At 41.1% G+C, this 15,540-nt stretch overlaps 1 protein-coding gene across 2 annotated transcripts; it reads left to right on the top strand.

The window, feature by feature from the left end:
- The first annotated feature begins 237 nt into the window (after positions 1 to 237).
- Positions 238 to 14,180, top strand: LOC310859785 (UV excision repair protein RAD23 homolog B-like). Of its 2 annotated transcripts, none has more exons than XM_083766524.1 (10): positions 238 to 544; positions 1,403 to 1,484; positions 2,650 to 2,729; positions 2,878 to 3,371; positions 6,268 to 6,314; positions 6,565 to 6,692; positions 7,705 to 7,858; positions 10,271 to 10,500; positions 10,729 to 10,896; positions 11,355 to 14,180. In XM_083766524.1, the coding sequence occupies exons 1-10, from the start codon at positions 476 to 478 to the stop codon at positions 11,466 to 11,468; spliced, it is 1,566 nt and encodes a 521-aa protein (XP_083622650.1). In that variant the 5' UTR covers positions 238 to 475; the 3' UTR covers positions 11,469 to 14,180. The 2 variants fall into 2 exon arrangements, with proteins under 2 accessions (XP_083622650.1, XP_083622649.1); XM_083766523.1 differs by having other exon boundaries at positions 10,268 to 10,500.
- Positions 14,181 to 15,540: the final 1,360 nt, after the last annotated feature.

Genomic DNA, 15,540 nt, shown 5'->3' with positions numbered 1-15,540 from the left:
AAACTCATGCTCAGAGCCTAACCACAATACGGGGATTGGTGACAGAGGTAATGAGCCCAATAAAATCTGATAATTTCTCTAATACTGGCTGGTGGATCGATTAAAAAAAGCCACTTGACTATATGGAGGTGTGAACCATGATTTACAGAATACTAATAATCAGTATTACCTAAATTGATTTTACCAGTGATTATATTCACGGCGTGATAACACGTTCAGCTAATGGGACGAGGTTATTCTTGCTCTCAGCTCAGCAAAGGTCTGTCTGGGCTGTCTGTCTTGTCTCAAACGGCAAGTAGATGGCGTCTGAGTCCACTTCGTTCTTAACTCCACGCTACAGTGAGACAGCTGAGTCACACACGCACGCGTCGCATAGTGATACACACACTCACTCACTGGTGTGGGGGAAAAAGCAACTGTAAAGAAATTGCCGTTTTAGTCGTCCGCGTGACAGTCATTGAAATCGTCTTCAAAGATGCTGAAAATAACGCTGAAGACGCTCCAGCAGCAAACGTTTAAGATAGAGATAGATCCACAATGGACGGTGAGTATAGAAGTTACGGGCTGGAATAAGTAAACACGGTCAGACCATATAGGCTATAGGGTCTGTCTGACACTATACCGGTATATTATATTATAGAATGGGACTGAAAACAGGGCCTTGCTAATAAGGGTCGATTTTAATCCCGAATATGTTGTTTACATTAAGTTAAGTGTGTGGTTTCCTTTTTTTTTAAACAACCTTGGCCGTTGTAGCAGCTGTCTGTGTCCCGAATGTGTAACGGTTTTGGTGGCGCTTCACTGACTCACCATGAATGACGGTGCAATATTTTTCAGACCCCCTGTCTGTCTGTCTGTCTGACTGACTGTCTGACTGTGTATGAACTGTAGTAGTAATAGTAATATTAGCCTAATTAGTGTGCTTGTATTGTATTCATGTATTTGTTTATTAAGTAGGTAGTAGTATGGAGACTCATTCTTTTTTCAACCCATTTGCAGTGGAATGGGTGCACTGGATATTTGTGTTTACATTATTTGGGGGGTGGTGGTAGGGTTTTATAGGGTTCGTTTTTTTGTATTTTTACTGAAGGTGATTTGGTAAAGTTTATTATATCCCAAATAAAAATATAGGTGGTCATACTTGTCTAGTGCAGTCTATAGGCTATCTATAATATATATATATATATATATATATATATATACACACATGTATACAACATACAGTATATATATATATTGAGCCATATATTTTTTTTGTTTTTTTTGTTTTTTTTGTTATTATTATATTGTTAAAACGTAGGCCTATATTTGTGCTAGCCTAGGCTACATTTGGAGTCTCACAATTAATGTGACTTCATTCATTATGGAATTAGAAACATTAATAAAAAAAAAAATTCCACAGGTCAAAACACTCAAGCAGAAGATTGAGGAGGAAAGAGGCAAAGATGTCTTTCCAGCCACGGGACAAAAACTCATCTATGCAGGTGAGGCACATGAAGTTGTTGGTTTTATAGTCAGGTTTTGTTAATCAGATGAAGCGGTCCTCAGTAGCCTACTCAACTAAAAGTCAAAGAGAGTTCAGGTAATTGTTTACTTTTCATGTCATTGTCATTTAGGTCTATGTATGTTAGGAAATTGGTTTGGTTTTTATTGCTAGATTGTTCTTTATTATTTGTGCAAACAAACAGCACTGACTATTTAATGTTGCTCTCTTATGGAAATAAGTTTGGGTTTGATTCCAAAAATAGTAACAGTGCTATATATGACACCAGATTATTTGTGTGAGCACACCATATGGAAACTCTTTCAAACAGTGACTTGGGGAACGGTGGCACAGTTGGTAGTGCTGTCGCCTCACAGCTAGAAGGTCCTGGGTTCAATTCCTGCTCGGGACGTTGTGGGCGCTGGTGGCGTGTCTCCTCCGCGTCATCAGTGCCCATACCCAAGGCGGGGTTGGCGAAAGGGCCCCTCTGTGTGGAGTTTGCATGTTCTCCCCGTGTCCCCTAGGGTAGGTACCCTCACAAAAAACATGCAGTAATCCTGGTCTCTAAACTGCCTCCCCCTGGCCAGCCGGAGCGCCTGATGGAGGGGAAAGGAACTGGTTGGAATAACGTGTTCCTTCCACACGCTACGTTCCAAACAGTCAGGTGTAAGGAGCAACTTGGACACTCAGGCATGAAGGAAGCATGAGTTCAAGTCCGTTGCTCTCACCATGTCCCCCATACATGGGGACCAGGCTGGCGGAGGGTGTGCAGAGCCCAGGATCACATTAGATAATTGACACAGGGGTGAAAATGGGTTATAAAATCGTGGGATAAAATTATATAAAAAAAAACATGTTATTTGTCTTTAAAAAGTTACAAAATTATGAATAGAAAGACTAAATTACCCAGTGATTGTAGGTTACAAAATGCAAGTAATAGGCTGTCATTTACAGTACTAATTTGTGAAATGTTACAAGTCTGCCATTTTATTTAGACACCATGTAGTAGTATCCAAATTAATGATATGTTTTAATAGCAAAATACTTTTCTGTTTGTATCAACGTAACATAAATAGCTGTTATTCCATGTAATTTGGCTAAGTAATTACATAGTAACCTAAAGTTTTTAGATGTTTTCACTTGCTGTTGACTTTGCGATGTTACAGGAAAGATCTTGAATGATGACAGTCCTTTGGGAGACTACAACATTGATGAGAAAAACTTTGTAGTAGTCATGGTGACAAAGGTAAGATCTGTTAGAATTTGTGTTAACTTTGAGAGCGGAAAATGCAATTGTCAAAGTTTTATTTCGTACCTTGGCTAGTCCTCAAACTGTCTTGCTGTTATTATTGTTGAAGCTAGGATTTGTTGTATTTTTCTTTCTGTCCTTGTAGCCTAAACCAGCCACTCCTGCCCAAGTAACTCCCCAGTCAGCCCCTCAAACAGTCCCAGCCCCAACTCCAGCCCCATCTTTGACCACTGCCCCTACACAAGTGTCCTCCGCATCCACTCATATAGCGCCCGTGTCCACACCTACCCAGGTGTCCCCACAGTCAGCGCATCCCACACAACCACCTGCAGCAGCCTCGCAAAATGAGACAGCAGTTTCTCTCGAGAAATCCCCAGACAAGCGCCCAACCTCTGCCACAGATGTGACTCCATCCCCAATTTCAGCCCCTACCCAAGCCCCAAACCCATCACCGGACCTAGATGCTGCTCCAACCCAAACCCTGGGGCCACCTCTGAACCGTGGCCAAGACCTGACCCAGACCCCGGCCTCTGCCCCAACAGAATGTCCAGATTCTGCCAGCCAACCAGAGGAGAAGCCCAGGGAAGAACAGCAGGCGGAACCAGAAGCCGCTCCACCGATCCACTCTTCTGTGTCCAGGTTGGGGGAGATTCACTGCCACTCATCTACATCTTAATTACCGTGGTTGCCCACCGTATTAGTGATTGTATGCCCACCGTATTAGTGATTGTATGCCCACCGTATTAGTGATTGTATGCCCACCGTATTAGTGATTGTATGCCCACCGTATTAGTGATTGTATGCCCACCGTATTAGTGATTGTATGCCCACCGTATTAGTGATTGTATGCCCACCGTATTAGTGATTGTATGCCCACCGTATTAGTGATTGTATGCCCACCGTATTAGTGATTGTATGCCCACCGTATTAGTGATTGTATGCCCACCGTATTACTAGTGATTGTATGCCGACCGTATTAGTGATTGTATGCCCACCGTATTAGTGATTGTATGCCCACCGTATTAGTGATTGTATGTTCACCGTATTAGTGATTGTATGCCCACCGTATTAGTGATTGTATGCCCACCGTATTAGTGATTGTATGCCCACCGTATTAGTGATTGTATGCCCACCGTATTAGTGATTGTATGCCCACCGTATTAGTGATTGTATGCCCACCGTATTAGTGATTGTATGCCCACCGTATTAGTGATTGTATGCCCACCGTATTAGTGATTGTATGCCCACCGTATTAGTGATTGTATGCCGACCGTATTAGTGATTGTATGCCCACCGTATAGTGAATGTACTAATGTATTAATATAGTCTTTGACGTTTGCCACGCCAAAGTGTGTGGACTGGAGAATTCAGGAATTGCATGGCATAGTGACTATAATTGGAAGGAAGCACGGACGACTCCAATTTGTCTCAATTTCTCTGAGCATTCTTACTAGGTGCAAAGTAACTTTTCAGAAAAATCTCTTAAGAAGAGAATACCAGCAGCACTCATGGAACTGCACTTTGATAGAACGCTGACGAAGGCTACACACCGAATTTCACGTACGTCGTGCTGGCTGCTCCGCAGCATACCATGCCAATTATTAAATAATAAAGTCCCTTGGTTTAAACTAAAGGACAGTTCGGTGAGTGCTGCTATGCTCTTCTTTTTGAGAATATAAATTGGGAGATAAAGGGGGAAATCTGACATATTGCATACACATGCAATTTGCCAATTAGACACTTTTTATCTAGAATTGTAGGCTTTCTCCTTTCCAAGCGAAGAAGCAGCGGCTCTACTCCGAGTCTCTCTCGTGTGACTGAACTTCTTACCCTATCTCTGAGCCACCTGAGAAAACTCATTTTGTCCGCTTGTATCCGCAACCTTATTCTTTTGGTCCGTGACCCACACTTCATGACCATAGGTGAGAGAGTAGGAACGAAGATTGCTTGGTAGACAGAGAGCTTTGCCTTGTTCTGGCTCAGCTCTCTTTTTGTCACAACAGTGCGGTATAGGCTACTATAGGCTGATCTCCTGCTCCATCCTGCCCTCACTCGTGAACAAAGACCCTGAGATACTTAAAAAAAAGTCTTCTAAATCCTGAAAGTTTTCTGAAATACTCATGTTCCTATATCAGTGGTGCTCAATATTTCATGTCAAGGACCCCAAAGAATATATGTAATTTGCCATCGACCCCCCTCTGAAAATATGTCGTTCCAAGGACCTCCCCCAGAAGCAAAGATAGTTAAAAACGTTCGCTTTGAAAGAATATATGTTCAAAGATTTGCGCCACATTTTCATGATTTTTCAATAGCTAAATATAACATAATGCTTAAAACACCAAAAGGGGTTCCCGCCCTTCACCTGGGTGAGGGTCAAAGTCTCATTCCCTACCCGGACTGCACAGTGTTAACTTTGAGAGTTAACACTGTGCGCTGCACTGCGGCGACATGGGCATAAGGGCTACGCTTGCATGCGGGCCCTTTGTCTAAGACAAATTTCTTCCTCGGGAGACAAATAATAAAGAACCTTGAACCTTGAAAATTAATTTTTTTAACAATATTGATGAGGAAAAACTTGGTAGTAGTCATGGTTACAAAGGTAGGTAGTGTCAATCTTTTATTTATTTTTTTATTTGCCTCTGGGGGCACCGCTCAATTCCGTGTGTACGCACCGGATGTCGGCCCGTTCACCTTCTCCTTCAGCCCTGTTCTTCCGGTGGTCTTTGTCTACATACCTACTAACAACAAACTCTACATATTGTAACGTGAGTTGCCGACAGAATCAGCTGCGGAGCTCTGAATCCGTCTTGATAGATTATTACTTGAGTGTTATGTTTTCTAGTTCAATTAAAGTTGTTGAGGGTTAGCATGTGAAGAGCACACATTTCAAGATTTCCCCCTATTTCTCAATTGTCATTTCATGCAGCCACAACGTTTATACTACAGACACATAGGACCTACTGTATGTCATAATGTGGTACGACATGTGATATCATAATATGTGGTTTATAGTTTTGGACTTATTATCATCAGTTTGGATGTTGCACCGCCAGACACATACGCACACATTGGATCTTCACTCTAAGTTGGACAGATGTTTCTCTGGTACTTTAATTGTCAGACTCCTACAATTTGTATATTGCATAGATAGATTACCTTAAAGCGCATATGCTCTGCTGAATTCACATCATTGTTGTGTAGTTGATGTACTAGTCTAGTAGTAGATCATAGGTTTGGTAGATGTTTGTGGGATGCCATGTTTTACAAAAAACACTTCAAGATAGGATCTATCAAGATAGAGCGCACTGACAGGCACACTTTAACTTTCGAAATGTAACAGTACTATAGACTATAGACTATAGACTAATGCTATTTGTCACCACAGATTCCTCTGGTCACAATGGCTGCAACTCACGATTTGCGTCAGTTTATATTAAACACAATTTCCAATTTCCTGACATTGTATAATATTAGTTTGTTAATCCATTGAATGTTGTCAAATTGTTTTATAATTTATTGTTAATTTCTTTCTAAGCCTTATTGACGAAATGGGACTCCTTGAGGAAGCGGCATCCATACTGGGTAATCATGTTTAAACCTTCACACCTTTGCTAATCATTGAAAAGATACCAGCCTATATTCTATTGGTTATACTGTGTTTATTCCCCTCACCGATCAATCAGCCACTTTTCTTTCCTTAGTTCTATATTAGTTGCTAGTGCTATAGTTCTCTCCATTTCCTTGCTCAAACGATTCCTAATCTCTTCCTCCTCTTTGTTCCTCTTCTTGTCACCTCATCCACCTGTTACCTCTACTCTGGTCCCCTCCCCAGTGACAGGACAAGCCTATGAGAACCTGGTGTCAGAGATCATGTGTATGGGATATGACCGAGAACAGGTGGTCGCTGCACTGAGAGCCAGCTACAACAACCCGGACAGAGCAGTGGAGTATCTACTCATGGTAAGGTTGAACCAGAGCCATAGAGTAAGACAGAGTTACGCAAACTCTGTTCACTTCAAGGGGGCCAGTCCAATGACCCTCAATATCTCAACTCTTCTATTAGATGGCTCTGGGTTGAACCAGGAACGAGCGCAACCGTCAGCCTCTTTGGTTCACTTAATTTGTAACCTTCAACAGTCTGATGTTTGATGCAGATCTATAACAACCGTCATGCATTGAGCGTGAGATGCACTCAAATGACCCTGCTCACAAGTAGCAGCACTGTTCCGCGCTATGAGCTTGTATATCTGCTATTTTTGGATAGCTAAAATCTAAAATTTCACAGATGGTTTCCCGGTTTTGATGGGTTAAAACAAGATTTAACTATTTGAGTATTTTTTTTCATCTGCAACAGAGAAACGATATTTCTTTTTTTACTTTAGAGATACGATACCTGTGTTTGAACATCCCCATCTCACAGAAATACGGCGAAATAGCACGGAATTGCAATTCCATAGATACACACCTACAAAAACACCAAAAACCCGTACATGTTACACAACTACTCTTTTGCCTGCGACGGAGGCGTGGCTTGGCTTTCACTAGTACGGAAGTGCTATTTCACCGTGGCTGGGCGAGTTCGGATTTGACATTATTTGACTATTCTGTCCATAATCGTGTTACAACTTGAACTCGGACGGGGCTGAGTCGGCTCTACCGAACTTTGCAACGCTCGACGCGGCAACTTGCTGCGCTTTAGGGCCGCTCAGTGGTGTCTCCCGCGGCTCAAGTTCGGTATAGAGACGGCAGCCCCTCCGTCACAGTCTATGGGGAGGATTTCAGTGTCATATGTACGGATTTTGGCGGTTTCTATAGGTGTGTATGTACGGAATTGCAATTACGGGCTATTTCACTGTGTTTGGGTGATACTGGGTTTAGGTTTGAAAAACGCGAGAGTGTATCTGACTTGAATGTCTTTTCTTTGCCTTTTTCTTTTTGTCATTTATCTCCATCAACTCCTTCTGTGTTCCAGGGTCTTCCATTGGATCAAAGTGACCTCCCACCTCAGGAAACAGTCAGGCAAACTGTTACATCTGCCCCCACTGTCCCGGCTGCCCCCACTGTCCCCACCGTTCCGTCTGTCCCCACTATAGAAAGACCTCACCAGCCTCCTCCAGCTGCCACCAGTAAGAAAACGGACACCCACACACACACACACACACACACACACACACACACACACACACACACACACAGACACACACACACACACACACACACACACACACACACACACACCCACACACACACGTCCTGTGAGGCTGTGTGACCTGTATGACCCATATCTATGGCTGTGAAGGAGGTCAAGGCAGATGACCGCCCAACCTAGAGCCTATAGTGCTGCTGCTTGAGATTTATATTCAAGATGTTAATACTCGGCTTTCAAATTTTAAATTTTAAATCACAATTGCAGTCACGTATAACATCATGCAGATTAATCACGGGTCTTATCTGTGGGAGAACAAGCTTGAGCATGCCAGAAAAAGGGCAGCTGACCCTGTTGAGGGGCACTTAAAAGAAATGTGCAGGACTGCGGTACAGAACTACAGATAGCCCTAGTGGTTAAGCCGCATACCACATACAATATTAGGCCAGTAATATTCAACTGGTGGCCACATTCCTCCTGTTGGGAGTTTTCTTGTGGCCCTGGAACACATTCCATATTCCATTTTTGTATGTGCTATAGGTCTTGTAGGACGATAATGGACGTATTGGGCCCTATTTTCACCGGTGCGTTACCCCTAATCACTAAACAATCTACAAGCTCACCACGTTTAAAATTAAAAATGTTTTTCAAAATAGTAAAAAAAAAAAGGAAAAAAAAGGCAAAGGCGTTTAGTGATACGGGGTAAGGCACCGGCGAAAATATGGCCCATTATGTCCACATACTGTACTGCTTCACACTGCATTTATGCATTGTATTGTTGTAGAGGATAATCTCTTCAAAGGTCAAACCTTTGTATACTGCAGATGCTTTGATTCTGGATTCGAGAGAATAGGAATTAAGTCATGTAAATGTGTCCTGTGCACCGGGAGCCTGGCATGGAAGGGTCTTTGTGAGAAGAGTAATAACTTCACTGATTTACAGCCAATTATTTTCATAATAATTGGTTGTCACTATGCTCATTGTAAGATTGGACCATTTAGAGATCCTCCAAAACAAGGAAGAAGACAAAGAGAGAGAGAGACAGAGACAGAGACAGAGAGAGAGAGAGAGAGAGAGAGAGAGAGAGAGAGAGAGAGAGAGAGAGAGAAAGCATATAAGCTCTCATGATGAACCATTATTATTTGAGAGTATCATGATATGATATTCAGCCCGGGACACAATTGGATTATTTAATTAGATAGCTACAAATTACATAATGACATGCATAATGAGTTGGACTCTGATATTTTAACTCTTCCGTTTTATCAGTCTGACAGAGACATTTTCTCCAGTCAGTTTGAGTTGACTGTAGTGGACATTTTGTATGACGGTTTAGGCAGAGGGGCTATATGCTTTTACCACCTATTCGTGCAGAATATCTACTGTAAGCACACCAGTGTGATACTATGTTCAAACAAAGTCCTCTACAATTGTTAAACATCTGCATTACTTAATTTACAAGAAGTCTACACAATTAGAGAATAAGAAGAATTGTTATTTTGATCAACGTTTGCCTGTTATCTCTCCTAATGGTACCAACATCAATATAGCATGGAACAAAATCGTATCCAACAACAACAATATTCTACTCTCAGACGACAAACTTAAAAACATCATCAAATGGTGGTCAGTGGCTCAAATCGCGAATAAATAATGGGGCTCAGGGGTGTGCACAGATACACACTAGTGGTGCTAGAGCACCTGCCCTATTTCCCTCTGGACAGCAATGTGCCCATTTGAAAGTTTTTCTTTTTTTGTACAGTTTGTTCATTTAATTTTTGTTTTGTACAGTGTACTGTACAGTATGTGGCACGTGGTGACATCGATCAATTCTGGATTAAAAGCTTCTAATCTAATATTTATTATTTATGCACCAAAAAATCTATGAATCGCATACACAATTAAGGCAGCCGCCGGTTCCACAGTTCCTTTTTTCACTTGAGCACCGACCGGCCTGCCCCTCAAAATGTCTGTGCACGCCACTGATGGGCCTTGATATGAAAAGGGTTGAAAAGCACTGATTTAACCCATTTTGGGCGGCAACCAGTTTTGGTGTTTAAAGCATTATGTTATACTTTAGCTATTGAAAGAATGCAGATCTACAAGCTCATAACGCTCATTTTTGAAAAATCGTGAAAATGTGGCGCAGATTTCGAATATATATATTCTTTCAGAGCGAACAGTTTTAACTCAAATCTTTGCTTCTGGGGTTCCCTGGAACAACATATTTTCAGATGGTGGTTGGAGGCCAATTACATAAAATCTTTTGGGGTCCTTGACATGAAATAGTTTGAGAACCACTGACATAGAAACATAGGATTTAGAAGACATTTATAGAATCGGCGTCAGGTCTACATGGGTTTTAACGCATTACCTGTGTGTTGGCCAGCAGCAGGGGCCGTGCCTGCCACCACCCAGCCCCCAGCTGCCTCTACCGGAGCTCCCACTGGGACCCCTGCCGCCCCTGGAGGAGCTGGTGGAGCTCCCACAGCAGCCAACCCTCTGGAGTTCCTGAGGAACCAGCCTCAGTTCCAGCAGATGCGACAGATCATCCAACAGAACCCCGCTCTCCTGCCAGCTCTGCTGCAACAGCTGGGCAGAGACAACCCACAGCTGCTGCAGGTATACTGGAAGACACACTGGTTCTCAATCTGTTGTGAACCCCACAGCAACAACATTAAATTCACTTTGCCACTCGATTTGACACTCACTTAATGCATGCGCATACCCTCTATTCAGTACAGACTTATAATATTTATGTCTGTCGCGAGACAATACACTCCTTATTTGTTTCTTATTTATTGTGTTCGGATAAAAGAAGAAGATGCTTTTCTCTGATTTGTTTTGCAGCAAATCACACAGCACCAGGAGCGCTTCGTCCAAATGCTGAACGAGCCCCGTCCGGGAGACACTGGAGGAGACGCTGGAGGGGAGGAGGGTGCTGAGGCCCAGGGCCAGGGGTCACCACACACCAACTACATCCAGGTCACCCCACAGGAGAAGGAGGCCATTGAGAGGGTAGGACACAGTTATCCACTACTAAGGACATGGATGTCTTTTTGTCATGATCAGTCTCGGCCCACAAGGGCTAATAAGGCCCCTTTTTTCCAATTGAAATGGTTTTACAAAGTGTAAAATGACTTGTCCACTAGTTCCTTCCTAACATTTTTTTTCCAACAATGTATTTATTGATTTTCCTTTTTCCCCACACACATATGGGTAATGTTTTTGGGGCCCCTATAGCGCGCGAACACATGACATTCTTGTGTTTTTTGTCTTTTTTTTTTCTCGTGTTTTTACTTAAATTTGACTAAATCAATGGCCAATTTCAGGGCCTCAAACCCAGTTCTGTGCGATCCAGTTTCCTTGACCGGCCCCTGAGAGCCAAGGGCCCCTGGGCCATGGCCCCACTGGCCCAATGGCTAATTTGGCCCTGGTCATTCAGGCTTACTGAACGTGCGTTCTGTGTGTTTCAGTTAAAAGCGCTGGGCTTTCCTGAAGGACTGGTCATTCAGGCTTACTTTGCCTGCGAGAAGAACGAGAACCTCGCCGCCAACTTCCTGCTGCAGCAGACATGGGACGACGAGTGAACGGCCGCTCACGGCGTGACGCATCACCACTGAAAGAGAGAGGGCTGCTGGGGATTCCTAACAGTGCTACGAGATCTATTGCAACGACAAAAAATGAAGGCAATGTACGGTATATTTGGCATTCAAAAGTTATGATGATGGTGATGATGATGACGACGATGATGATGATTGTTGGGGAAAAGGACAGGATAATACACAGTAAAATCCTCAGTGTTAATGTATCTATTTGTAACTCTGAAAGTGTACAAATGGTCCATTTGGTTACATTTGTAAACTCAGAGTTGTGTTTTTTTGGGTTTTTTTTTTTTACTCTGTAGTGATGAAGTTTAAGAGAATGATGATGATTGTTGTGAATGGAATAATCGTGATGATGAACTTGAAAATGATGATGATGATGATGATGATGATATGCTGTGCCGTCTACTGTCATACTGCTGTGACGAAGAGCCTTGTCTCATGCTGCTGTGTCTCTCTCTCTAATGCTACCTGCTGCTTAGCCTGTGTGCAGTCAGTCACACTCAAAGAAAAGATCCAAGGTCAAATAATATACTGGCATGAAAGACAAAGTTGCATCACTATTCACGTTTCTTTTGTGGACACCCGCCACATGTTATTCAATGAATGGATGAGATTTAGTCCTTGAATTAAAGCACCCTACCAGTCTTCTTTTCTTTTTCTCTCTCTCTCTCTCTCTCTCTCTCTCTCTCTCCTAGCCGTTATCAGAGATTGCCCGTGTCTTTCAAAAAAAGAATGTGTGTACATAAATGTATTCAGTGATGTGTATACTTTAGCAGATTACTCAGCATAATATTGTTTATGTAATTCACTGCCATTCGTTTTATCTAAAGTCACTGTACGCTATACAAGCCATTCAAATTCACGTACTGTATCAGCGTATGTGCCTGGAAGAATACAAGTGCTGCAGTTTTAGCTTGAAGTGGGCATCGTAAGTTACAGCTAACATTTGACAGCAATGTTCGGGTGCATCTTGTACGGTTTAGTGAACAAGACCAAAATGTAAACAAACACCATGTCTCAAAAATTAAAGATGGAGAGCCGTGATCCCCCCCCCCCCCCCCCCCTAAAACATGATCATCAGTTACTATGATTATACTAGTATATACTATACTAGGAAGATTTCTTTCAAAAAAGTGTACAGAAAGTGTTAAAATTATGTTTTTATGTGGCGACACCCACCAGTTCATTAAGTATACCTGGTTTTCACCTTAGCACCATCCACCTTGCCCACAGCTGTTGTATGATAATGTGGGAGGGGTTAGGATTGTGATGTCACTAAAATGGTGTTATTTTGATTGGGCCTTTTGACCAAAGGCTTTCAGGGAGAAACCAAAAATACACAGGGAAGACATATTTGAATATTATAACTACACCGGGGGGTCTATTAGAGTAATGTTAACTCCATAGACACATGCAAAACAGAAAAAGTATCAAAATCACGGCACTCCATCTTTATGTAATTTTGGAAGGAAATGGTTAGGATTTATGTAAGCTACTGTATGTGGCTGGTGGACAATGACATGTACAGTAGTAACACTGCTACAGTCCTTTAAGGCTTCAGATGGATTGCCAAATTTTCTGTAGGTTGTTCTGTGGTTTTAGAGCATATTCAGTACTTCAGTAGTGGCAGGAGGTTCAGATCTAAATATCTATAGAAGCAAGGGAAACTCTTGGATATGTTCATATTAAGCACATTATGATACAAAATGCAAAGGTACTGTGTCATGATAAAGTTACGTCTGGGATTGCCCTGAAAATAGTATACAGCATCGTTTTTTGTGCTGTAAGTGTAATTTGGATAATTTCATTATCTACACATTGGCTTGGAAATAGTAAATCCCAGACCAGTAAGGTGTCAAGTAAGGTATATTTATAATAATACTAAAGCCACAAATTGTCATACAGCTCTGGTTTCAGAATGTGTTTGGTTTTCCATTGGGTGACATGCAGATTTCACCAAATCATACTATTGTGGTTCCACATTGGTTATAGTCTAGAATCTGCCAGATGATACACATGACTGGATTGCTGATTATTACTGAAAGTCTACCGGTATATTTCCCCTTTTTTTTGTTAATATTATAATAACAATTTCTTCAGCTAAAAAGGTTTCAGAAAATGTCAGTTCACTTTGTCTTAATATCCCAGGTCCTCTATGCATTTTGACATTTCAGAGTGAACATTTGCTCTATCATGCCTTAACAACTAAAGCCCTACCCTAGTACCCTTCTTTTCTTTGTACAAAAGAAAAGAAAAAATCTGAAATTAAGTGATTCACATTGCGATGTGCAGCATTGTGAGCTTCTATAGATCTGCTATTTCTGAGAATGAAAGTGAACCGTTTTGAATAATGTTTGACATCCAAAATGGGGACACCGCCATGCAGGGTGAAAGTGGTATACTCTATGCTTTGTTACACAGCGGTGTCATTGGCCTAAAATAACTGAATAACTGATCAAAGGGACAGTGAACAAAACATTATTTTCTTGAAAACATTTTCAATTAGTGACATTGTCATGCGACAAAGCAACAAAAAAAAGGGGCGTTACGCAGGGTTGTTAAACAACAGTTCATTTTACACTGTAGAGTAATATGTTACAGTGTTGTTTATGCTATGAGATATTTTTGCATTTTGTAATTGTGCATAGAGGAGTGCCATTGCTGATCATATTCATTAGTAGACCTTTGGATATATATATAAATATATATATATATATATATATATATATATATATATATATATATATATATATATATATATATATATATATATATATAAGTTAATCATGGGTTGTTTATATGCAGTAGAAAGCTGTTAAGGAGTGTTAAGGAGCTGTTAAGTGCTTGAAAGCCAATATAGACATTTCAGCACTGTCCTCTGCATTTGTCTATTTCAACTGGAGATGACCGGAGATGTTGTATTATACTGTACATGGGTAATATGGATTTAGCTTTTTGAAAAACTAGGCTGTTTATTGTGTGTGAAGATGCCATGTTTTGATCTGTAAGGGTTTGTTGGTTGCATGAGTTTGTCTTATTGGATTTATCTGTATAGCATGGCTGTGGGAACGGAATGCTAAAACCACAGTTGTGGTGTGTTAATTACTTTATTTATTGGTTTAAATATTTTACTACTTTTGTTGATTTTTTTGTTTGTTTATCGTTTTTCATTTAGGCCTACATGACAAGCAAAAGATGACTGTTTTGCTGACTTGTTGTGAGAAACTCTTGTTTCAGCATTGTATTAAATAAATGGCTTGTCACAGTCTTTATTTTAGCAGCTCACAGTGTCACATTCTTGAACCCATTTAGGCCTGATGTTGAAATGTAAAATAAAAATGTATTTTTAAAATGTGTGCCTCTGGGTCTGAGGTCTCACACCTCCACAGTCCTACAGATTGGCCTCTGGGACCTGGGTCTCACAGACTCACACCTCCACGAGTCCACAGTCCTACCTTGACTGATATATCTGGCAGTGGCCCCTCCCACTGGACCATACCAAATCTTAATTTAATCCACAATTACACCAGTTAATTTCACTATGTCCAGAGACATTACATTTCTCAACACACATTTTAGAGTGTCACACATTACTCAAAATATCCACATAATATAAACATAATTAGAGTACTAAATTTCTCACTATACTACAAAACAAATGTTGGCATGTTCCCCACACAAACCCACAGTTGGTATGCTTCCTACACTGGAGCCAACAATCAATTAATCATCAATCGTAATCGACACCAACAATCACACAATATAAATTCAAACAAATATCACTCTGCAACTAATTCAAAAGTTCAACCCATTTGTTCAAAGTTAGTGTCAGTGGCAGGGTGAACTGTCACAACAGCAGTGTGTATATATTGTGAGTTTTTTTATTTGATATTAGGCCCTATTTGACAATAGTAGTTTAGTTTGTTGATTACGATACAGCAATTGCCCTTTTCTCTTCAGGTATTAAAAAACTATTTAATATAAGTCCTTAAATAGTCACTTAAATTTTCACTTCACTGTCATCTGGGATTCTGGGATTAAAATAATCATGGTG

The sequence above is a fragment of the Protomyctophum parallelum genome (genome assembly GCF_964188405.1).
Source record: "Protomyctophum parallelum genome assembly, chromosome: 6".
In the NCBI taxonomy this organism is placed as follows: domain Eukaryota; kingdom Metazoa; phylum Chordata; class Actinopteri; order Myctophiformes; family Myctophidae; genus Protomyctophum; species Protomyctophum parallelum.
This window is presented reverse-complemented; position numbering and strand designations above follow the sequence as displayed.